The sequence below is a fragment of the Balaenoptera acutorostrata genome, chromosome 18 (genome assembly GCF_949987535.1).
Source record: "Balaenoptera acutorostrata chromosome 18, mBalAcu1.1, whole genome shotgun sequence".
Lineage (NCBI taxonomy): Eukaryota > Metazoa > Chordata > Mammalia > Artiodactyla > Balaenopteridae > Balaenoptera > Balaenoptera acutorostrata.
The window spans coordinates 64,919,909-64,946,089 of NC_080081.1; the positions used below are offsets into that span (position 1 = coordinate 64,919,909).

General features: G+C 45.2%; 1 protein-coding gene across 1 annotated transcript in view; it reads right to left on the minus strand.

Annotated features, from left to right (window-relative positions):
* Positions 1–4,923: 4,923 nt before the first annotated feature.
* TMEM272 (transmembrane protein 272) overlaps positions 4,924–26,181 on the minus strand; it is an 86,811-nt gene continuing 65,553 nt past the window's right edge. Inside the window, 3 exon segments of the mRNA XM_028161741.2 lie at positions 4,924–5,271; positions 9,915–9,997; positions 20,794–20,853. Coding sequence (XP_028017542.2) covers positions 4,924–5,271; positions 9,915–9,997; positions 20,794–20,853 — 491 coding nt within the window.

Genomic DNA, 26,181 nt, shown 5'->3' on the forward strand with positions numbered 1-26,181 from the left:
AGCTATTCAGGAAGGAGACAATGAGTGTTCTCACCTGGATAGCACTGGGTGCTGGGGGGGGGGGCGAACTTCATGGACAATGCATATCTTATCATTGATTACATCTCCTTTGCTGACTTGGTGGTTGAGAAAGTTCAAAGCCAGACTTGAATCCAGGACTAAGTAACCCAGGGAATATGGCCAATGAATACAGGCAGTGATTGATCTTGGAGGGCATACTGCAAGGCGTAAAATTTCATGGGCTGCCTTGACATCTTTGAGCTTCGGAGAGGCCCAAAGGCCTATCTGAGAGTCCCCTGCTTTCACCAGATCTGCCCCCCGCCCAGCGGGGAAGGCTCCTCACCCGGCTGGTTCCCTGATCAGTCAGACTGGCCACACCCCACCCTCTCGGCAACCTCACAGGCTTCACCTCCCTGCCAGCCTGTGAAATTAGTCAGACAAACCAATCCCATCCTCCTGCGGAACTAGAGGTCACCCCACCCTCTTGTTACTACAAAGCGTGACCCCTTACAGCCCTGGTTGTTCGCTCTGCTCCTGCACGCAATCCCCACGTGGCATCACACAGCAGGCCACGTCCTCCTCCCCAGGCTGTGAGTATATGTGACTCAAAAAAGGCTGTCAATCTCATCTGTTCAATGTCAGGTGCTGTGTGTTTGGCCACCCTATTTAGGGCCGGGAACCCCTCTCTCACCAATGGAATGAACAGGAGGTGATCAGAACAGAGGGCTTTTGAATCATGAGACTTTTCAGGAGCTTGATTAGAACGTGCCGTATATGTGAACCCTTAATACCACATCTGGTATGGTACAAACCTGCAGAAAGTACCGGTTGCCTTTTCTTTTCCTATGAAGTGGAACTATACTTCCGTACAATGCAGTAAGAAAGTTTAAACTTTAAAAGCTAACTGATCTAAGGAAGCGTTCCAGAGAAAACAATAGAAGATGTATTTGAAAACACCCCACCTCCTGAATGTAAGTTGGTGCAGCCACTACAGAAAACAGTATGGAGGTTCCTCAAAAACCTAAAAATAGAGCTGCCATATGATCCAGCAATGCCACTCTTGGGCATATATCTAGACAAAAATATAATTCGAAAAGATGCATGCACCACTATGTTCATAGCAACACTATTTACAATAGCCAAGACATGGAAACAACCTAAATGTCCATCGCCAGATGAATGGATAAAGAAGATGTGGTACATATAGACAATGGAATACTACTCAGTCATAAAAAAAGAATGAAATAATGCCATTTGCAGCAACATGGATAGAACTAGAGATTATCATACTAAGTGAAGTAAGTCAGAAAGAGAAAGACAAATACCATATATCACTTATATGTGGAATCTAAAATAAGACACAAATGAACTTTTATGAAACAGAAACAGACTCACAGACATAAAGAACAGACTTGTAGTTTCCAAGGGAGAGGGGGTGGGAGAGGGATGGATTGGGAATTTGGAGTTAGCAAATGCAAACTCATATATAAAATGGATAAACAACAAGGTCCTACTGTATAGCACAGGGAACTACATTCAATATCCTGTGATAAACCATAATGGAAACAAATACAAAAAAGAAAGTATATATATATGTGTATATATATGTATTTCAATTTAAAAAACGAAAACACCCACCTCCTATTTTCCTTCTGCTAAATAGCAAAATGCTGTCTCCCAAGATATCCAAGATCACTTGGCTGCTTTGACACCAGCTGACCTGAAAACTGAACTATTGAAATTCGATCTCTATAAAAGAGCGATTTGCCTTCTTCTTAGTTCCATACTCATAAAAAGAAAAATTACCACTAGAATCAATAAGAAGGATTTTCTGTTAACTCATTTTTCTAGAATCTCCACTACAAACCCATCGATCCACCTGAGGATTATGAGTTCTATGGAGCAAAATCTGCCTAGAACAGGCCCCTGATGGTTGTCGGCTTCCGAGGGGAAAGCCTGCACCTGTGGTGATCCCACTGGTTTAAGAACAAATAGAGTCCCAAGGCTTGGAGGAGCCTCTCCCCCAGGGCACTCCAGAAAGGTGCTGAGGAACAAACTGACCAAGTTTATTTCATCAACATGAAAATACCCCCAAGGAAATGAAGCACAAGATTCAGTTACACAAAAATGGAAGTTACTGACCACTTTGCCTCTTCTTACGATAAGCCAGATGGAAATAACATGAAATACTGGAAGTAACATCATATTGTCCTCATGGTCACCACCAGGATGGGACCGTCCTGGATCAGTCTGTGCCTCTTGTGTGGCCTGAGGGCACATGTGCGGTTCTCTAACCCATGGAATCAGCATCAGTGGGGACCCACACATCAGAATACCTGTGGGCTGGGATTCAGCATTTTAAACAAACCCGGGGGTAGTTCTGATGTTCACTGAGGTCTGAGACCCACTAGCGTGGCTGACCCCAATGGAATAATCCCATTTTACCGCATCCAACTGCCATCTCGATAGATTCAGGCAAGGAGTAGAATCACGATGGTTTTTTTGCATGACACTCAATGTAGCAAATAGAATTAAGTGACTTCAGTGTACACTTTTTTTTTTTTGCTGCAGACTTTTCTCAGAAGGGAACAACTGATTATTCCTCCTAACCGTGTGGATCTCTTCTTTGAGTTTTCATAACATCCAGAAAGTTCAGCTGTTACCTTGTTCATTTCCCCAGAATACCATTGCCTTAGGACGTTCTGCAGAGGAGGGGTGGCCGTGTTTCGGGTCAGCCTTGGTGCTTCAGTCTGCAGGTATATGCAGTGTAGAATGTCCGCACTCCAGGGCCCTGCCAGTGATCACAACTGTGGGCTTGCCACGCTCATCTTCTATCAAAAGCCCAGATGAGGGAAATGGTACTAATGGAATCAGTTCAAGGGCCAGCAGCCCATCACTTCCTACACAGTTTGCATGTCATCTCTGGATTAAGCCAGACCTTCAGAGAACCATGGTTGTGGACCATTTGCCTTGGCCCTGAACGGCTTTCTGGAAATGGGCCTCGTCATAAGCGTCTCACCATCCCTTGAGGGAGGCCCTAATAAATTACCATTCAAAGCCTGCCAGCGTGTGGGTATAGCATACTGAGGATGTCATCCGCTGAGTCACTCAGTGTGCCCTCCGCAAAGTCATGCACAGGAGCTCTCTGGGGTTCATTCATTTTATTGCTAGCCCAGAGAACTGTCTGGGTCCCAAGCCCATGGAGCACCTTGCCTGCCCACAGACCCTCTCAGGCCCCCAGCACGGAGAGGGCGACGTGCAGCACGACGAGAATGCATTGGGGCATCACAGATGAGGGCAGGAACTGCAAGCTGCAAACCCTCTGATCTTCCTTCACGGCTCAAGTGAAAAGGAAACTAGAAAGTACCCAGAGGGACAGGGGTGGAATAAGGGCTCTCCCCTCTTTACCCAGCAGAGGGCAAAGCTAGCACCTTCTTCTTACCTGGGAGGAAACCAGGACCAAACGTGACTCCCGGTGACAGATGCCTTCAAACTCGATGGAGCTGCGCCAGGGGACTCATGGGTCCTTTTCTCTTAAAGCCACGGGGAGGAGTGAGCCTCTCTTGCTTTGAGCTGACACGTCTGATAAAGCAAGGTGCCCCACACCGGTGGCCACTCAGGGGGTGGTTTGATTATGAAGTACACACACACCCACACACACACAGCAGCCCAGCTCCGTGTAAAGACAGACAGAAGCTGTGACACATGACAGAGTCTGCCTCTAGAACTCTCTAGCGCAGGGGCTCCGCCCACCCCAGGGGCTGACACCCTGACACGGCACCCAGCTCCCAGGAACCTCACCTCACAACGGGGCGAGAGGCACGCTAGCGGTGGCTGCTTGGTGTCATCACGGACTTCCAAACAAATGGATTTACAGACTTCCAAACCCTAGCCTGGCATTAAGTAGATTTTCTACTGTAGCGTATTTAAACTCAGAGACCAAAAGCACCTACATTAGCGACACTGCAGGCAACCCAGCCAAAACACACTGAACTGGTTTATGTCATCAGCGAATCACAGAGATGTACACAGATAACCAGGGAAAGCAGCAGACTCAAGGCCAAGCAAAGGATCTGCAGTAGCACAGAACACGCTGTGAAAGCGACGCTCTCTCTGCGGGCCAGACCACAGCTCCGAGCAGGAATCTACTTCCTTGACCTTGGCAGATTTTACAGCTGTCCTTGGGAGGCCCCAGCTGTCAGAGCAAACCCAGCTGATCTGGGGTTGGGAGAGATGCTCCTTAACTTTCCCCAAAGGCAGGTGGACTCATTAAATAAGAGCACTATTCTCCTTCTCATGACAAAAGTATCATAGCGAGTAAAGCTGTGTCTTGTTTGAAAGTCCATGCTCTTTCTGTAACTTCAAGGTGCCCGTGGCTGAATGACAACCCAGCAGCAGCAGCAGTGACAACAAACCTCTCTCCCCTAACAGTCACTGGAACTGCAACTGTGATTTGAAAAGGTCTCCCATTCTTTGCCTCATCCCCTCAAAAAAAAAAAACAAAAAAACCCCTTTGAAAACTCTTATGAATACAAAATCCTCACTCTGAAAAGAGCAAAGGTGCCTTTCCTAGACCCAGGCAGGCCAGCGTTTCTTTAGCCTGCTAGAATACTCAGCATTTTGGTGGATTCTTAAATGCCTGCAGGGAAGGTTTTATTGCTTTCACAGCGTGCCCTTCTCCTGCAACAGTGTGTGTATGTGTGTGTGTGTCTGTGTCTGTGTATATGTATGTGCATGTGTATATGTGTGTGTGTGTGTGCCTGTATTTGTGTGTGTGTATATGTGTGTATGTGCCTGTGTATCTGTGCATGTGTATATGTGTGTGTGCCTGTGTGTATTTGTGCACGTGTATATGTGTGTGTGTGCCTGTGCGTACTTGTGCATGTATGCATGTGTGCGTGCATGTGCCGGAGGGGCTGGTTCTCAGTCTTCCTCGGCAGCAGACCTCCATCTGGACCACGCGTGGACACAGCTGCTGCCCAGCACAAGTAAGCCCAGCACGAGGACCCCTACCGCAAAGAGGTACAGGGTTTTGTCGCAGTAATCCTGAGGCTGCTGGAAAGGGGGAACAAAATCTGGCAGGTAAACAGAAAAGACCCAGTAATCTCCCAGAAAGAACCAGAGGAAGAGGAAGAGGCTGAGGAGGAGGTGGATGTAATATTTGTGCGCGTTCTGCCTCTAGGGATATACATCGTCGTCATGGTCATCAATCACCACGGCCTTGGACAGAAGCCACCTCATCCTGGTGGAGTTGTACAGCAGGAGAGACACCTGGGTCGTGGTAGGGAGCCAGGGGTTGGAGGGCAGAGCAACAAAGGAGGGGGAGGAGAGGGGACAGGGGGAGGAGATAAACAGAGAAAGATTCATTCGGAAAAGTGCACACACTGGAGTTGGGAATGCTGCCAAGGAGTGCAATTTCATTTTGAAGAATTAGAGCTGGCGAGAATGAAGGCATCAGTCCTTAGCATCCTTGGTGGCATCTTTTATAGATGTGTGAGTTGCTTTGGACAAGGGACTCGTTGACTGAAGTTCATCTCTGCACCCAGAGTTTCCCTGTTGCTCTGGTTTGCTTCCTTAGCCTTGAGGTCAGTTCCTTGGTGTCCCCTGGCTCCAGTGACCTGCTCTGCCTCCCTCCAGTGACCCCCCCCCCTGGATCTGGTCATCATCTGGAAGTGCCCTCCTCCCCGATCCCAACTAAATGTTAGTTGTTTAAGCTGCCCAGTCTGTGGAATCTTGTTAAGGCAGCCCGAGCTGACTAATACAGACACGAAGTGTTTTTAGGCATATTGTCCTATGTAAAACAACCCTATGGAATGTACACCACTTTCCTCACTTTAGAAACAAAGGAATTGAGGACCAGTTGGGTGAACGAGTCAGCCAAGGTCACGTGGGTCAAAAGTGGAAGAGTCAGAGTATAACACCAGGTGTGTCTTCAGCCAAAGCTGGCAGCTGCCCTTCCCACCAAGCCCTCCTGTGTCTCTCAGACTCAGAAGGAGTTCCACTGAATAGCCTCAGGCCTCAGGCTCAATATGTTGAAAACATAACTCGATCTTCCATATCCATTTGGTGACACGTCCAAGCTAGAAACCAGGGATGCTCCCAGCTCCTCCCCCGATATGACCAATCAATAGCGACCATGCTGGGTACTGGGTACACCTCCAGTAGTTCTCCCCCACTAGAACGGAAGGGCAGGGTCCAGCTATGCTTGGCTCACTGCTGTACACCCAGCCCAGCACATGTGTGGGGTGTGGCCCATTAGAGAAGTCCTGTGCTTGACATTCCAACAGTATGGGGCTGCTCCTCATCTCCCTGCCTGGACTGTGTGCTCACGCTATCCTGGGGCCCCTCTGCTCCCCAGCCTGACTCTTTCATAAACATCCAGACAGCTACCACCTCCTCCAGGAAGGATTCCAGCATCTCTCTTTACTGGGTTAGAAATCTTCTTTGTGCTTATCTGTATTCTCTTATTTTCTACACTGAAAAGTTATCACTTATGAAAGGTAACGAAACCTAAGTGAAGTGATTAGGCCAGCGTTTGGCCTGTATGATCTCATTTAATGCTTATGCTAACCTAGGGGCTGTATATTATTATCCCTGGTTTGTGGATGAGAAAACTAAGGCTCAGAGAAGTTAAGTCACTTCACCCAGGTCCACAGTGAGTAAAAGGATGAGATGGATGTCGGTCCACACCTCTGACCACTATCTACACCATACTACCCAGGTGCTTAAATCAAAGATATTAAGTCACAGGGTTTTTTCCCTAAACCGGGAAAGTGCTCCCAAATGGTCCAGTTGCCCAGGCTTTCTAGGAATAAGATCTGTAGCCTGGCTGGGAGGCAGTACATAAGAAAAAGGAAGTGAGGGCTTAAAGGGGTCCAGAGAGCCACTCACATAGAGCTGATGCATCCAGAGAGGGCTTCCTGGAAGAGGGGGTATATTCCGAGCCCCTGTGAGCAGGGAGAGGTGGGAATGGGAGTGGCATGGCAAAGATGAAGGGTGGTGGGTTTGGGAAACAGGAGAAAACCAGTTGGGAGGAGCAAGGCGGCCAAAGAGAAGGACTATGAGCTCGGGCAGGCGAGGGGTGCACAGGGGCTCAGCCATTTACCCCGTGGAAACCCAAGAGAAGCAACCTTTCCGCTTTAGTTTCCTCATCTGTAAGCTGCAGCTGACAGCGCAGCTCGGGGTTCAGTTACTCAGCACCATTTCCCTTCCTAGTAGGGTCCCATTCCCTGGGGGCTGGCCCCCACTGTCACGTGCATCCCAGGGCCTGTCCTCCCTGGGGGCGCCTTCTCCGCACCAGGGTCAGCCTGGCACCCAAGGTCCAGGGACCTAGCCACCTTCCCAGGACTGGTTTGCGGGCACCTGATGCCAGGAGAGAGGAACTCTCTGGGGTTCATTTCACTTCACTGCTGGCCTAGAGCAACTGCCCGGGTCTCACAGGCCAGGCTTCCTGGAGCCCCCTGGTTCTTTCCTCTTTCACCAGCCTTTGAAGTCGTGAGCTCTCTTAACAAATTACCTCCCAGGTTAGCCAGAGCTGATTTTTTGTTCCTTATATTCAAAAAATCCTTTCTGATACAAGGACCTGCCTCAAAGGGGCATTGTGAGAACTGAATACGTTCAAAACGGGGGCCAGGCCCTTAGCACGGCACCTGCCACGTCGTAAGTGCTCATGGGGTGGTAGCGATTATTACTAAGAAGTGGGGTCCTGGAAGAAACCACTAAGTCAGTGGTTTTGAAACTTTCTTTCAACGCGGTGCTCAGTAACGAACACACTTTACGTCACAGCCTAGTAATCGGGTAAGCGTATGTCCTGGCTGGCTCAGAGAGGTGCCAGTTTATGCTGTTTTCCTGGCGTGATTATTATTAAAGCCCCCCTGTACTCTCAACAGTGTCCCAGTTGGGATGATAAATTACATGGTCAACTTACCAAACACACACGTGCGCGTGTATATCACACGGTACTTATCAGGCACTCTAATATTTTCTATTCTATTTTTTTAAAGTGATCACAACCTACTAAATTCATTTCATGATCTTCTAACGGGTCATGATTGTCAGTTCTCTTAGGTGACCCTGGGAAATGTCCACCCACTTCTCCTCAATACAGTGCAATACGGTGATGCCATCTGATGCGTTTCAGAGACGCTGCAGTGTTCCGAGGGGGTTAAACAGAAAGCACTGGCCTCACTAGTAAACCTCTCCGTCTGGGCATTCTATAAGCCTGTTTGCTATTGCTCTCATGGTTATGGACTCACCGTGTATTGCCTCGCTGTGATGAGCACAAAAATTTAATTTGGCTTCAAACAGTTTTAGATTGCCAGGAAAAAAATCAATGCTGCTTATTAGGGCCCCGGTGTGTTCATTAAAATAAATTACCTTTGGGTTCTGGGCTGGCTTTCATAAAGGAGAAGTTTGCCGTTATTGAGAGGAATAGACTCCATGGACGGTAGTGTCTCTAAAGGAAAGTTCTACCTTGCTCTACCTGATCATCACGTCCAGTGAGAGAGGGTGGGGCAGAGGTCATTACTGCTGAAAACTTTGCCCTTGTTTTGAGCACCTCTGTGGCACTCAATCCATCAGAGCTTTCTTCTAACACTCTGGGGCCACATATGCAGCCCTGTTGATCTAAGAGCCGTTGGGTTTCCTTGGGGCTAAACAGAGCCCCAGGTAGATCCCATCAGGATGTTAAGAGAAAGGGTCCTATATTTATACATTCCAGAACATTGCCCACCAGACCGCTGCCAAAAGGGGAGGGTATTTAACAGTGAGGTGATCTCAGGCACAAAAGGCTCCAAACGCTTGCTCCAAATCAGACACGTTTCCCAAGACAGAATAGAGCTCGTGGCTACTGATTGCATATGAGAACAGCCGTCTTGAAGACATTCCTTTGATGTCTCAGATCAACATCATGACCAGTGCCACTGGGCAGCCTCTTTTGAAGGCCCCAAGCACCAGAGGGAAGCTGACAAAGAAATCAGACAATGGGTCCAAATGAAATTTTATATATAAAATATACTCGATTTATATACTCGATTCTGTTTGTGTGTGTGTGTGTGTGTGTGTGTGTGTGTGTTATTGCTTCATTCTTATGAAATCATTTTGGAAAAACGGACACTTCTGTTTTCTAGCTTTTGATATAGAAAGCTTTGAGGTGGGCTTGGATGGTTGGAAAGGGTCACTAATAAATGGAGGTAGACCTAAGGTATTTTAGACCTAAGGTATTTCAGACCTAAGGTACTTTTGGCAGGTGTGACATTTCTGTGGGCTTGGAATTTTGAAAACTTAACTGCAGGCTACACAGGACCTTTGATATTCCTTTTTCCAACACTTTTCCTGTTTCAACATATGTCAATACAACCCATGAGCAAATCACCTCCCTAGACTGATATAAGCTTGTGAGTCACAGACATCACTCCCAAACATCGGAGTTTAACGTTTGATTGATGATTGCAGCTAACAAATTCCATGCTAGTCAGTTGAGAACTAGGAGCTATGGTTAAAAACAGAAATAAGAACTGCTAAAATCAAACACATTTTAACCAGATGCAAACTCTACTGCCCTATACAGGAAACTTTTTAAAAAATAAGCACAAAGAAAGGCCACGATTACAGCTGAATTCAATGGTATAAGTAATTGGCAGTCGGTAACTTCTCTGCATCAACTGTAGTCAGACCAAAGCCACAACTTAGCACATTGAACTGGGGGCAGCAGGAGGGAAGCTCTGGGTGAAAATTCCTCACCTGGAAAAATCCAAGTCTCTGCGGCAGGTCTCAGGATCCACCTGGCCCTGTCGTTTCAACAATGTTGCGCTTAGGGGAAGCTGTTCTGTTAGCAAACAATTAAAGGATGCATTCCACAGTGCCTTAAGTTAAATTTCAACAAGAACTACAAACAACTGATAAATACACATTACCTTTAAGGCCCCGATGATCCCACCCACTAGCAAGTATAGAGGAATGAGGGGCTGTATGGGACAGTCCTCCAGAAACTTCATTCCTGCAAAGGGGACAGAACAGAAAATTGAGAGAAATGCTTTCAAGAACACAATGCCGTTAGGAAAATGAAGTAAACGTCTACAAAAGCCAAAATGTTAATGACACAAACTGAAGCTCGACCCCTGCTTAGGGAATCTGCTCAGTCTCCCAAGCCGCCCAATCTTCAGGATGCTTACTGGACAGAACGGCAGTCCATCGGACATCAGAGCTGGGACCAAGGTCACTGCACCACTTGTCTGGATATTAACTGGCTACAGGTATGCTCTGCTTTTATGAAAACAGTGAATGACAACCCGTGTTTCCAATCAATGATTCATTTTACCAAAGGATCCAAAGAATCCCTTTAAATATCCAGGCTTTTTTTTGGCCACACCGTGCAGCATATGGTTAGTTACCCAACCAGGGATTGAACCTGTGCCCCCTGCAGTGGAAGCACGGAGTCTGAACCGCTGGACCACCAGGGAAGTCCCTATCCAGGCATTGTGCTTAAAACAAGATCCAATTTATGGGTCACGTTCCCAAAATGCATCCACTGTGCAATATAAGGCTCCCATTTACTCTGCTTCCAGGGCCCACAGGGCAGGGATTTGCCAGAAGAGGACACTTCCTCCGTGTGCAGAATCCTCTGCTATATTTGTTGCAGGCAACATATGATCATCATTGACCAATTCACTCACCCAACCCCAAGCTGGGACATGTGTTTACTGACAAATCCTTAGTCACCGTATTGGAAAACTACCAAACCCACACCCTCTCTTATGGTGATTTTTCTCGCCATAGCAATACTTTCTCTCTACTTTCCTCAGGCCTTTGTCTCTTGGCTTATTTAACCAATGATGATATGATGTATTATTTAAAATATAAGAAAGCAATTCCCATTTCCCTCAGTGACCAGTCTGGCTCCAATGAGCAGCCCTCGGATGGGTCCTAACACATGTCTTGGCTGTGCAGAGACATTAACTGTTCAGTACGTGCCCCTCACATTTCCCAGCCCCCTTGTGGGTACCCAGGACTGTGGGACTTGTGCTAGCCAACGGGCTATGAGACATTTTGGGGCCAAAGCATTTAAAAACTGACACATGATCCTTAGTTTTCTTCCCCTGCTTTGACCCAGTGGAAACCATGGGTTGAGATGGTTAGTGCTCAAGACTAAAGCAGCTTAGAGTTTTACATCATCACATCACTTGGGGGAGTCTTGGGGAGCCCTGGAGAGGGTCTTGATCCACGTTGGAATTTGCAAGAGCAAGAAATAAACCTCTGTAATCAACAAGGACCTACTGTATAGCACAGGGAACTCTACTCAGTATTTTGTAATAACCTATATGGAAAAAGAATATGAAAAAGAATGGATATATGTGTATGTATAACTGAATCACTTTGTTGTATACCTGAAACTAACACAACATTGTAAATCAACTATAAAATAAAAATATTATACTCAATATAAAATAAATATTAAATTTTAAAAAATTTTAAAGAAATAAACCTTTGTAGTATTAGGCCACTGAGATTCCAGGATTGATTTGTTCCTGCAGCCTAGTTAAGTCACCCTGACCAATACATTTGTCAACAGAACCCAAGAAAGGGGATTCTCACTGTAGAATTAGACTCTTCTGTTTAGGGGGACCTTCAAGATGGTGGAGGAGTAAGACGTGGAGATCACCTTCCTCCCCACAAATACATCAAAAATACATCTACATGTGGAACAACCCCTACAGAGCACCTACTGAACGCTGGCAGAAGACCTCAGATGTCCCAAAAGGCAAGAAACTCCCCACGTACCTGGGTAGGGCAAAAGAAAAAAGAAAAAACAGAGACAAAAGAATAGGGACAGGACCTGCACCAGTGGGAGGGAGCTATGAAGGAGGAAAGGTTTCCACACACTAGGAAGCCCCTTCACTGGCAGAGACGGGGGGTGGGCAGGGGGGAAGCTTCGGAGCCACGGAGGAGAGCGCAGCCACAGAGGTGCGGAGGGCAAAGCGGAGAGATTCCCGCACAGAGGCTCGGTACCAACCAGCGCTCACCAGCCCAAGAGGCTTGTCTGCTCACCCACCGGGGCGGGCGGGGCCTGGGAGCTGAGGCTCTGACTTTGGAGGTCAGATCCCAGGGAGAGGACTGGGGTTGGCGGCATGAACACAGCCTGAAGGGGCTAGTGCGCCACGGCTAGCCGGGAGGGAGTCCGGGAAAAAGTCTGGAGCTGCCGAAGAGGCAAGAGACCATTGTTTCGGGGTGTGCAAGGGGAGGGGATTCCTTCCCTGTCTGCCCACAGAAGGCAGAGCACTGCCTAACCAAGCTCCAGAGACGGGCGTGAGCCATGGCTATCAGCTTGGACCCCAGAGACAGGCGTGAAACGCTAATGCCATGGCTGCAGCCACCAAGAATCCTGTGAGCAAGCACAGGTCACTATCCACACCCACCCCGGGACCCTGTGCAGCCCGCCACTGCCAGGGTCCTGTGATCCAGGGACAAGTTTCCCGGGAGAACACACAGTGTGCCTCAGGCTGTTGCAATGTCACGCTGGCCTCTGCTGCCGCAGGCTCACCCCGCATTCCAATTATGACTACCGTACCCCTCCCTCCCCCTGGCATAAGTGAGCAAGAGCCCCCTAATCAGCCGCTGCTTTAACCCCGTCCTGTAAGAGCGGGAACAGATGCCGGAGGGCGACCTACATGCAGAGGTGGGGCCAAATCCAAAGCTGAACCCCAGGAGCTGTGCGAACAAAGAAGAGAAAGGGAAATCTCTCCCAGCAGCCTCAGGAGCAGTGGATTAAATCCCCACAATCAACTTGATGTACCCTGCATCTGTGGAATACCTGAACAGACAACGAAACATCCCAAAATTGTGGTGGTGGACTTTGGGAGCAACTGTAGACTTGGGGTTTGCTGTCTGCGACTGATTTGTTTCTGATTTTTATGTTTATCTTAGTATAGTTTTTAGCGCTTGTTATCATTGGTGGATTTGTTTAATGGTTTGGTTGCTCTCTTTTTAAAAAATTATTATTTTTTTATAATTTTTAAAATTTTAAAAATTTTTTTCTCTTTCTGTTTTTTCTCCCTTTTCTTCTGAGCCATGTGGCTGACAGGGTCTTGGTACTCTGGCCTGGCTGTCAGGCCTGAGCCTCTGAGGTGGGAGAGCCGAGTTCAGGACATTGGACTACCAGAGACCTCCCGGGCCAATGTAATATCAATTGGCAAGAGCTCTCCCAGAGATCTCTGTCTCAATACTAAGACCCAGCTCCACCCAACAGCCAGCAAGCTCCAGTGCTGGACACCCTTTGCCAAACAACTAGCAAGACAGGAACACAACCCCACCCATTAGCAGAGAGGCTGCCTAAAATCATAATAAGGTCACAGACACCCCAAAACACACTACCGGACATGGCCCTGCCCACCAGAAAGACAAGATCCAGCCCCACCCACCAGAACACAGGCACTAGTCCCCGCCACCAGGGGACCTCCAGAAGCCACTGAACCAACCTTAGCCACTGGAACAGACACCAAAAACAACAGGAACTACGAACCTGCAGCCTGTGAAAAGGAGACCCTAAACACAGTAAGTTAAACAAAATGAGAAGACAAAGAAATATGAAGCAGATGAAGAAGCAAGGTAAAAACCCTCCAGACCAAACAAATGAAGAGGAAATCGGCAGTCTACCTGAAAAAGAATTCAGAGTAATGATAGTAAAGATGATCCAAAACCTTGGAAACAGAATGGAGAAAATACAAGAAACGTTTAACAAGGACCTAGAAGAACTAAAGAACAAACAAACAATGATGAACAACTCAATAAATGAAATTAAAAATTCTCTAGAAGGAATCAATAGCAGAATAACTGAGGCAGAAGGATGGATAAGTGACCTGGAAGATAAAATAGTGGAAATAACTACTGCAGAGCAGAATAAAGAAAAAAGAATGAAAAGAATTGAAGACAGTCTCAGAGACCTCTGGGAAAACATTAAATGCACCAACATTCAAATTATAGAGGTCCCAGAAGAAGAAGAGAAAAAGAAAGTGTCTGAGAAAACATTTGAAGAGATTATAGTTGAAAACTTCCCTAATATGGGAAAGGAAATAGTCAATCAACTCCAGGAAGCACAGAGAGTCCCATACAGGATAAATCCAAGGAGAAACAAGCCAAGACATATTAATCAAACTATCAAAAATTAAATACAAAGAAAAAATATTAAAAGCAGCAAGGGAAAAGCAACAAATAACATACAAGGGAATCCCCATAAGGTTAACAGCTGATCTTTCAGCAGAAACTCTGCAAGCCAGAAGACAGTGGCAGAACATATTTAAAGTGATGAAAGGGAAAAATCTACAACCAAGATTACTCTACAGCAAGGACCTCATTCAGATTCAGCAGAGAAATTAAAACCTTTACAGACAAGCAAAAGTTAAGAGAATTCAGCACCACCAAACCAGCTTTACAACAAATGCTAAAGGAACTTCTCTAGGCAGGAAACACAGAGAAGGAAAAATCCTACAAAAACAAACCCAAAACAATTAAAAAAATGGTAACAGGAACACATATGAATAATTACCTTAAATGTAAATGGATTAAATGCTCCAACCAAAAGATATAGATTGGCTGAGTGTATACAAAAACAATACCCATACATATGCTGTCTACAAGAGACCCACTTCAGACCTAAGGAAACATACAGACTGAAAGTGAGGGATGGAAAAAGATATTCCATGCAAATGGAAATCAAAAGAAAGCTGGAGTAGCAAGTCTCATATCAGACGAAATAGACTTTAAAATAAAGACTATTACAAGAGACAAAGAAGGACACTACATAATGATCAAGGGATCAATCCAAGAAAAAGATATAACAATTGTAAATATTTATGCACCCAACATAGGAGCACCTCAATACATAAGGCAAATGGTAACAGCCATAAAAGGGGAAATCGACAGTAACACAATCATAGTAGGGGACTTTAACATCCCACTTTCACCAATGGACAGATCATCCAAAATGAAAATAAGGAAACACAAGCTTTAAATGATACATTAAACAAGATGGACTTAATTGATATTTATAGACATTCCATCCAAAACCAACAGAAAACACTTTCTTCTCAACTGCTCATGGAACATTCTCCAGAATAGACCATATCTTGGATCACAAATCAAGCCTTGGTAAATTTAAGAAAATTGAAATTGTATCAAGTATCTTTTCCAACCACAATGTTATGAGACTAGATATCAATTACAGGAAAAAAAAACTGTAAAAAATACAAACACATGGAGGCTAAACAATATGCTACTAAATAACCAAGAGATCACTGAAGAAATCAAAAAGGAAATCAAAAAATACCTAGAAACAAATGACAATGAAAACACGACAATACAAAACCTATGGGATGCAGCAAAAGCAGTTCTAAGAGGAAAGTTTATAGCAATACAATCCTACCTCAAAAAAACAAGAAAAATCTCAAATAAACAACCTAACCTCACACCTAAAGCAATTAGAGAAAGAAGAACAACAAAAAAAAAAAAACCCCAAAGCTAACAGAAGGAAAGAAATCATAAAGATCAGATCAGATATAAATGAAAAAGAAATGAAGGAAACAATAGCAAAGATCAATAAAACTAAAAGCTGGTTCTTTGAGAAGATAAACAAAATTGATAAACCATTAGCTAGACTCATCAAAAAAAAAAAGGGAGAAGACTCACATCAACAGAATTAGAAACGAAAAAGGAGAAGTAACAATTGACACTGCAGAAATACAAAGGATCATGAGAGATTACTACAAGCAACAATATGCCAATAAAATGGACAACCTGGAAGAAATGGACAAATTCTTAGAAAAGCACAACCTTCTGAGACTGAACCAGGAAGAAATAGAAAATATAAACAGACCAATCACAAGCACTGAAACTGTGATTAAAAATCTTCCAACAAACAAAAGCCCAGGACCAGATGGCTTCACAGGCAAACTCTATCAAACATTTAAAGAAGAGCGAACACCTATCCTTCTCAAACTCTTCCAAAATATAGCAGAGGGAGGAACACTCCCAAACTCATTCTACGAGGCCACAATCACCCTGATACCAAAACCAGACAAAAATGTCACAAAAAAAGAAAACTACAGGCCAATATCATTGATGAACATAGATGCAAAAATCCTCAACAAAATACTAGCAAACAGAATCCAGCAGCACATAAAAAGGATCATATACCATAATCAAGTGGGGTTTATCCCAGAAATGCAAGGATTCTTCAATATACGTAAATCAATCAATGTGATACACCATATTAACAAATTGAAGGAGAAAAACCGTATGATAATCTCAATAGATGCAGAAAAGGCTTTCGACAAAATTCAACACCCATTTATGATAAAAACCCTCCAGAAAGTAGGCATAGAGGGAACTTTCCTCAACATAATAAAGGCCATATATGACAAACACACAGCCAACATCGTTCTCAATGGTGAAAAACTGAAAGCATTTCCTCTCAGATCAGGACCAAGACAATGTTGCCCACTCTCACCGCTATTATTGAACATAGTTTTGGAAGTTTTAGCCACAGCAATCAGAGAAGAAAAAGAAATAAAAGGAATCCAAATCTGAAAAGAAGAAGTAAAACTGTCACTGTTTGCAGATGACATGATACTATACATAGAGAATCCTAAAGATGCTACCAGAAAACTACTAGAGCTAATCAATGAATCTGGTAAAGTAGCAGGATACAAAACTAATGCACAGAAATCTCTTGCATTCCTATACACTAATGATGAAAAATCTGAAACAGAAATTAAGGAAACACTCCCATTTACCATTGCAACAAAAAGGATAAAATACCTAGGAATAAACCTACCTAAGGAGACAAAAGACCTGTATGCAGAAAACTATAAGACACTGATGAAAGAAATTAAAGATGATACAAACAGATGGAGAGATATACCATGTTCTTGGATTGGAAGAATCAACATTGTGAAAATGACTATACTACCCAAAGCAATCTACAGATTCAGTGCAATCCCTATCAAATTACCAATGGCATTTTTCACAGAACTAGAACAAAAAATTGCACAATTTGTATGGAAACACAAAAGACCCCGAATAGCCAAAGCAATCTTGAGAAAGAAAAACAGAGCTGGAGGAAGCAGGCTCCCTGACTTCAGACTGTACTACATAGCTACAGTAATCAAGACAGTATGGTACTGGCACAGAAACAGAAATACCAATCAATGGAACAGAATAGAAAGCCCAGAGATAAACCTACACACATATGGTCACCTAATCTTTGATAAAGGAGGCAAGAGTATACAATGGAGAAAAGACAGCCTCTTCAATAAGTGGTGCTGGGAAAACTGGGCAGCTACATGTAAAAGAATGAAATTAGAACACTCCCTAACATCATACACAAAAATAAACTCAAAATGTATTAAAGACCTAAACGTAAGGCCAGACACTATAAAACTCTTAGAGGAAAACATAGGCAGAACACTCTATTACATAAATCACAGCAAGATCCTTTTTGACCCACCTCCTAGAGAAATGGAAATAAAAACAAAAATAAACAAATGGGACCTAATGAAACTTAAAGGCTTTTGCACAGCAAAGGAGACCATAAAAAAGACAAAAAGACAACCCTCAGAATGGGAGAAAATATTTGCAAACAAAGCAACTGACAAAGGATTAATCTCCAAAATATACAAGCAGCTCAGGCAGCTCAATAACAAAAAAACAAACAACCCAATCCAAAAATGGGCAGAAGACCTAAAAAGACATTTCTGCAAAGAAGATATACAGATTGCCAACAGACACATGAAAGGATGCTCAACATCACTAATTATTAGAGAAATGCAAATCAAAACTACAATGAGGTATCACCTCACACTGGTAAGAATGGCCATTATCAAAAAATCTACAAACAATAAATGCTGGAGAGGGTGTGGAGAAAAGGGAACCATCTTGCACTGTTGGTGGGGATGTAAATTGATACAGCCACTATGGAGAACAGTATGGAGGTTCCTCAAAAAACTAAAAATACAACAACCATACGATCCAGTAATCCCACTCCTGGGCATATACCCTGAGAAAACCATAATTCAAAAAGAGTCATGTACCACAATGTTCACTGCAGCACTATTTACAATAGCCAGGACATGGAAGCAACCTAAGTGTCCATCGACAGATGAATGGATAAAGAAGATGTGGCACATATATACAATGGAATATTACTCAGCCATAAAAAGAAACGAAATTGAGTTATTTGTAGTGAGGTGGATGGACCTAGAGTCTGTCATATAGAGTGAAGTAAGTCAGAAAGAGAAAAACAAATACCGTATGCTAACCCATATATATGGAATCTAAAAAAAAAAAAAAAAAGGTTCTGAAGAACCTAGGGGCAGGACAGGAATAAAGACGTAGAGAATGGACTTGAGGATACGGCGAGGGGGAAGGGGAAGCAGGGATGAAGTGAGAGAGTAGCACTGACATATATGCACTACCAAATGTAAAACAGATAGCTAGTGGGAAGCAGCCGCATAGCACAGGGAGATCAGCTCGGTGCTTTGTGACCACCTAGAGGGGTGGGATAGGGAGGGTGGGAGGGAGACGCAAGAGGGAGGGGATATGGGGATATATGTATACGTATAGCTGATTCACTTTGTTATACAGCAGAAACTAACACAACATTGTAAAGCAATTATACTCCAATAAAGATGTTTAAAAAAAAAAAGCACTCTAAAAGACTTTTTATCCATATTTTGGAGAAGAAAATATTTACATGTTTAATTCATAAGTTAGGCTGCCTGTAAAGTACTGTGTGATATAATATCAACAAAGTACTTAAAATAGCACTTCAATGTTTTATTTAAAACCATATATCATGGACTCTTTTTTTTTTTTGGCTGTGTTGGGTCTTCATTGTGGTGTACGGGCTTCTCATTGCGGTGGCTTCTCTTCTTGTGGAGCACAGGGTCTAGGCGCGTGGGCTTCAGAAGTTGTGGCACGCGGGCTCAGTAGTTGTGGCTCGCAGGCTCTAGAGCGCAGGCTCAGTAGTTGTGGCACGTGGGCTCAGTAGTTAGTTATGGCTCACAGGCTCAGTAGTTGTGGCACATGGGCTTAGTTGCTCCGCGGCATGTGGCATCTTCCCGGGCCAGGGCTCGAACCTGTGTCTCCTGCATTGGCAGGCGGATTCTAAACCACTGCGCCACCAGGGAAGTCCTGAAACTTGGCTTTCTTACATTTGGTTGGTTCATGTGACAATCCCTATGAAATGAGTGGAAGTATGATTCTTGGATTAAACGATTTTTCCAAAATAAAAAAAACAAAACAGCCATGGTAAAAAAAAAAAAAAAAATCTTCTGATTAAATGGCATTTAAAGTTTTAGCTTTGATTTGACATTTTATTTCCCACGAAGGCCTTGGTACTTAAACAGAGGAAGTAAACCATTTTCCTATGACTATACCATATTCCATTGAAATGAATAAAAATTTCTAGGTATAGAGAGACCTAAAAATTCAGGGTCAAATCAGAGTAAAATCAAATACACACATTGATCCAATCATCAGCCTATAGAGGCCTGCCTTTCTAGATATCTCTGATGTTTCGCTGAAGCCATTATTAGATGGAAGTACTTTCCAAGCCTCAAAAAAACCTTCTCACTCAAAGACCTTTAAATATCAGTACTTGATGCCAAAGTTGTTGGGTAGGAACTGCTTTTCCATTCAAAGCCCAGCTGTGAAATGAACATGAGTAATGACTTACACACCTGCTCATTGCTAATGAGTAAAAACAGCTGCTGATCACAGCAGAGCGAATCAGCACACAGATGGCTTAAAAGGACCCTAATAAATGTAATAAAAGCATCTTTCCCTGGTGTGCTTCGTGTACTGCCTGGGACCTCTAGATTTTCTTTCTGACTGACCTGCAGTACCACAATTACCCTCTTCAGGCTTTAGAATTCTCCCCAATACAGTTGGTAAAACTACCAGATGTAGTGATTTGGGGGAGGGGGAGGCAATACTATAGAAGTTTAAACATTATTTTTTAATATTTTTATTGTGATAAAATATACAGGGGTAGCTAGATTCCACGTGCAGAGCTTGGAGGCTCCCATCAGCAACATTCAAGGCTGTGAGTTTAATTTCACTGACGTGAAAACGACTTTTGGCTACTCAAGGAGTTTCCCACCTCGTCAACCTTTCCTCATACTTCATACTTCTGGATAATTGAGATCATTTAATATTTGTGACTAATGGAAATATTTACTCATTCATTCAGCAGAAGAATGTATAGAGTGCCGACAATGACCATAGCCTGACATTCGTTTTTCATATTGATCCACATGGGAGCATAGGAACTGGGAAGGGTCCTTGGGAAAACTCTGGCCCAGTGGCTCCCAAACTGGGCAAGAGGTACCACAATCATCGAGGGACAGATTTTTAAAAGCAGATGTCTGTCCTCACTGCAGACATACTGCATCGGTATTCCCCAGGGCAGGTCCCAGAACTCTGTCTTTTTAAAACATTCAGCAAGTAATTCTGTGTGACTCACATGTGTCTGGAACTCATCAGCCTGGCCAGCTCTTCCTAGTGCACGTTTTGCTTTTGTTTGTTTGTGTCTTTTTTTTTTGGCCATGTCCCAAGGCTCGCGGGATCTTAGTTCCCGGACCAGGGATTGAACCAGGGCCACCGCAGTGAAAGCGCCGAGTCCTAACCACAGGACCACCAGGGAAGTCCCATCGCACGTTTTATGTTTAAAGATGGAGTACCATCGTCCCCTAGCCGGACACGGCTGACCTGGGGCATCCAGCAGCTCAGTAGCCAGCTTACCTGTGAAGGCCATGGACAGCGGGAGAGCCAGGAAAGTGCAGAGCAGAGACACGAAGCAGGCTGTAAGGAGAAGGAGCGAGAGCCGGGTTAGAACACAGAGACTCTCATTTCCTTTCCACTGCAGTTTACTTATACCTTCCGTGAAATCTGCCCTTCTCTCAAGGCAGCAGATGGGGGAGGAGGTCACCGCTTGCCTGGGGCTTCCGCAAGAGAGGCAGGGGCTGCACGCCAGGACCTGCATCTCTGAGACGGCTGAATGTCTCTTCTGATCAGGCTGCCAATTCGAAGGCCCAGATTTCCTGCACGACCTCTCCAAAGACTGACAGCTTCTAGAAAAGGAGTTCGTAAGCTGCTGCTCTGCCAGTGCCAGGATGCCAGAAGCCACCGGCGTTCACGGAGCCAGGCGGCATCTACCCTGTGCTTCCTGGGAGCCTGTACCCACTGCAGATGGCTCTTCCCTACCCTGCATAAGGTTCACTGACAACTTGCTTTATCACTTAAGGAATCTGCTTCACAAAGTCTTTTTCCCTTCCATTTATTTATGGGTTATATATCCCATAGTATATATTAGACGGTCTCCTACAACTTCTTACTGATACACAGTGGAACAGAGCTCTGAACTGGCTTGGGGTTTTTCTTCCTATTCATGCAACCAATTCGCCCTCTGGCACTGGGAAAGGACAGAGGCATGCAAGTTAGATAGACCTGTGTCCAAATCCCACCTCTGTCACTCATTAGCTGTGTGGCTTTGAGCGAATTAGAATTAGTTGGCCTCCTTGAAGCCCCATCATTCTCTTCTGTAACGTGCGTTAGCAGATGCACACACACGCTCAGTATACAGCAACCATTATGATTAGGCAATCAGTTCCCCTTGTTGGTTCTTGGTTTCCTTGTCTGTTCAATGGCCTGCAGATATAGGTTTTGCTTGGTCAGCAATTTTTTAAGTTATGAATTTGAATGTCTTTTGGGTAGGACTGCACTCCTGTTCCCACGTCTACAGTTTAGACAGCATCACACATTTATGTTTTCCGCGAGGTCCAGTGCCAGCCCTGAGAGCAGAGAGAGGGTCTCTGAGGTAGGTGGCATGGTAGCCTCCTCAGCACCCACTCCATCCTCTCCAGGTAATCGCCCCACTTTGTTCTGGTCTCCCCACCTCCCCACCTCCCCATTCTCCTATGCAGTTTATGTGCTCTGGTACAAGCTGACTCCCGCTGGGCTTTTGAGAAGGACATGAGGCTTAGCCCTAAGTTATTGGCAGAGCTGCACTCACTGGATATGTTTTTGGTTGGTGGATGGGCTCTTGGCTCATTCTGGGCCAAGGATACTCAAGGGGAGATTGACTGAGAGAAAGGTAAAAAAGCTTTCTCACTCTTCTGATAGAACTTCCAAGAATAAGGCTTCTCTCCCTCCCTGGACTCTGGTGAGGAAGCAAGTTGCTCTGGGGGCTGCTGGCCACCATCTTGACACCGAGAAGGGAAACCAGCCTGAGGATGAGACTGACACGTGGAAGGCAAAGTGGAGAGGCAAAAAGTAACTAGGACCTCAGTGGCATCCGTCACCCACTGAATCACACCACTCATGAAGCTGAACTACTCCTGGACTTTCCATTGACATGAACCAATAAATCTACTTTTATTATCTGTGCCACTTTGAGTTGGGTTTTCTATTACTTACACTGAACCCACTTTATTTTTATTTTTTTATTTAATTTTTATTTTATTTATTAATTTTTATTTTATTTTATTTTTGGCTGCATTGGGTCTTCGTTGCTGCATGTGGGCTTTTCTCTGGTTGCGGCGAGTGGCGGCTACTCTTCCTTGTGGTGCACGGGCTTCTCATTGTGGTGGCTTCTCTTGTTGGGAGCACGGACTCTAGGTACGTGGGCTTCAGTAGTTGTGGCTCACGGGCTCTAGAGCGCAGGCTCAGTAGTTGTGGTGCACGGGCTCAGTTGCTCTGCGGCATGTGGGATCTTCCTGGACCAGAGCTCAAACCCGTGTCTCCTGCACTGGCAGGCGGATTCTTAACCACTGCACCACCAGGGAAGCCCCTACTTTTATTTTTTTAATTTACTTTTGGCTGCATTGGGTCTTCGTTGCTGCACGCGGGCTTTCTCTAGTTGCGGCGAGCGGGGGCTACTCTTCGCTGCGATGTGCGGGCTTCTCATTGCTGTGGCTTCTCTTGTTGCGGAGCACGGGCCCTAGAGCACGCGAGGGCTTCAGTGGTTGTGGCGCGTCTGCTCAGTAGTTGTGGCACACGGGCTCAGTAGTTGTGGCACATGGGCTTAGTTGCTCTGCGGCATGCAGGATCTTCCCGGACCAGGGATAGAACCCACGTCCCCTGCATTAGCAGGAGGCTTCTTAACCACTGCACCACTAGGGAAGTCCTAAACCCACTTTAATTAATTTAATCTACTAGGTCCATTCCAGTTTCAGATTGTCAAACATCTCAGATCTATTTGTGAGTCTCAGTCATCTCTGGAGGCTGCAAGTGTCTACAGCTAGGAACCTCACAGCCACACCACTAAATCCAAGCTCTGACACTAACTCTCCAAGCAGAGATGGACATGGCAGGGGTCATCTCTCTTCTTCAAGAAGCCCCCTTAAGTTGCCCTTCATGCCAATCTTGACCTTTACTTCCAGGAAATGCCAAAAAAAGGGCAGGCATGCAGACTGATTTGCCCCAATTTTCACTCCTCCCCTCAAACCACCCTCCTCTGAATTAGCTATAATATTTACTGATCATCAGAGCCGGCTTCCTGGGCACACAACCTGGGCAGTCACATGGGGCCCTGTGCTGAGGAGGACCTTGCTCTTCTGTTGCGGTCTTGAACTTCTCAATGAATGTTTCTTTGACTTTGTACTTTGTAAGCGAAGTCTGAGGGGACCATGGAGCACAGGTGTGAGCAGATGCGTGTGGTGAGCGTGGCTGGCTCTCCTGGCTGGGTTCTCCAATTCTGCTGGGCCCACGGGTGTGACATTCATTAGGACTCAAAATGAATACAACGTAAGCGTGTTATGTCTTCAACTGAGTGAGCAGGGGCACTGACAACCCTGAGAGGCCACCTTTTTCACTTGAACCAGAACTTGCTTCAAATGCAGACAGAAGGCAGTGGTGTTCTAAGTAACACAAATGACCAAGAAGCCCTATCACATCCTTTCTTATATAGCAGAATTCCCTGAATCAGCCAACCACTCATCCCAAAGTGATGACACAGAAGAAAGGGAAAGATAGGGCAAACCCTAGATCTGTTTCTGTTCAGCCCTTCGTTACTCATCAGTAAGCAGAAGGTAAAGGGTGTTGGTAGAAAGCACATGTATCAAGAAGTGAAATGAAAAGAGTTGTATTAGTTTTGTGTATTATTCCCACTGTTCTGGTAAAAACCAAATACATATGCATGTAAGAGCTATGAAACACAAATCGTGTGATTTTGGTGATTCTACATCTGGGTTAAATGCTCTTATAGTTGCATTTAAAACTGTCATTATAGGGAAATCCCCGGCGGTCCAGTGGTTAGGACTTGGTGCTCTCGCTGCTGGGGCCCCGGGTTCAATCCCTGGTCCGGGAGCTAAGATCACACAAGCTCCATGGCTGACCACCCCCCACAAAAAAATGTCATTATATAATATTAAGGTGAATGGTAAAATTTATGCTAATAATTTTAGATTGTTAATTAACAATTTTTCTTTTTTCTTTACTTAAAATGTCATTAAACGGCAAACGAAAAATACTATGACAGATCAATAGAGACTGCGGAAGAAAGGAAAAAGCTTTCTCTATCAGTACCTTGAACAGGGATTTTTTTCCTGCTTTTTGAACAAGGTTCTCTGCCTTTTCATTCTGCAACTGGTCCCGGCAAGTTCCGCAGCGGGGTGATCTGTTGATCACGGGGAACACAGCACTGCCGGCAATGTGGCTGATTAAAGGGAGAGTGTCAACTAATATAGCCACATCTGTTTTAATTCCCAGTTTACAATGGGGGTCGAGGAAAAAATTTCCTGCTGATATGTGATAGAAAAGCAGGAAGCTGAGAAATCCCATCTCTATTTCTGGGCTTGAGCTAGTTATCACAATGATAAAGTGATCGGCATCCTGGAAAACCCTTCACTGCTCTGGGAGCTTGTGACAGATGGTACCACCTGGCCACGTGTAATCCAGGTGTTCAGTGACACAGAGGTCCCTGTCACACAAGCTTCCTACCTCGGAGCAAGGCTGAGAGAGACGGCTGGGGCCAGAACATTCCTAAGGACCACCCAGAGGAGAGCAGGACCACTCGCCACCTAGAGCCAGATGGCCCGGGCTCACATCCCACTCCATGCCCTTCAGTGTGGATGGCTGGGCTCTTCACCCCTGAGGTTTCAATGTCCTCATTTAAGACATGAGCATAATTATAGGACTTTCCTAAGAGATTTGTTAAAATGATCAAATGTCATAACCCACGTAAGGCACTAAACATGAGGTCTGCTATACGATAAACAGTTGTGTAAATGTTGGCCCTTATTATCATCATCATTATTCTCCCTTCGTGATGGAAGGGGCGTGGCTTCCCTTTTATCTCAGACACCACCTCCCCCAGCCCTTTCCCCAGGATCAAATAGAGAACTGAAGAAACAACAAGCGAGGGAGACCCGGGTGGGTCGCACGGACTTCGAATGAGCCGTGATGGGATGGCTCTAAACCTGACATCACTCCCTGAGCCCATCTGCAGCCCAGGCTTCATTAGCACCAGACTCTCCGCGTCACCACCGTCAAGGTCTCAGGCTCACTTCCGCTCTCACCCTTGCAGATGTAATTCTGAGATTCCCTTGGGCTACTCTGGACCTAAGAAGTCAGAATCTCTGCCAACACGACCTGGGAATCTGTGTTTCCAAGCAACTCCACCATTGACTGTGAAGTAGGCGGTCCACGCGCCATCCTTTTTATAAGCAGTGCTGGAGATTCTAAGCCAGGCCCTCCTAAGAGTCTGTTTGCTCAGGGAAGTGCGAGGTGTTGGGGCCATGCTGGGCTGTGGGATTTCACTGGGAGGGAAGTAACCAGCCTTACTCACACGGGGACCTCTTTACCACTCAATCCTAATGAGGACCACTCAAGCCACAGCCAGGGATTGGAACCCCTGCTCCCGCCCCCACATCCCTCTGCACCCCAGGAGAGCTGGTACGCAGTCTGGATGAGGACAGCCCTCTGAGACAGCAGCTGAGTTTCCTGCTGACCTTGCTCAGGCCAGGACGGGGGTTTGATAGCAATGACCACCTCTAATAAATACCTCCCTGCCTTCGAGTTTACTAAGCACTGATTCCAATGTGGCTCAGAGGGCCACATCCTGGTTTCTGATGAAATGAATTTCTATCAAGTCCATTTAAAAGAACCAAGTGAAACTGCCAAGTCAACCAA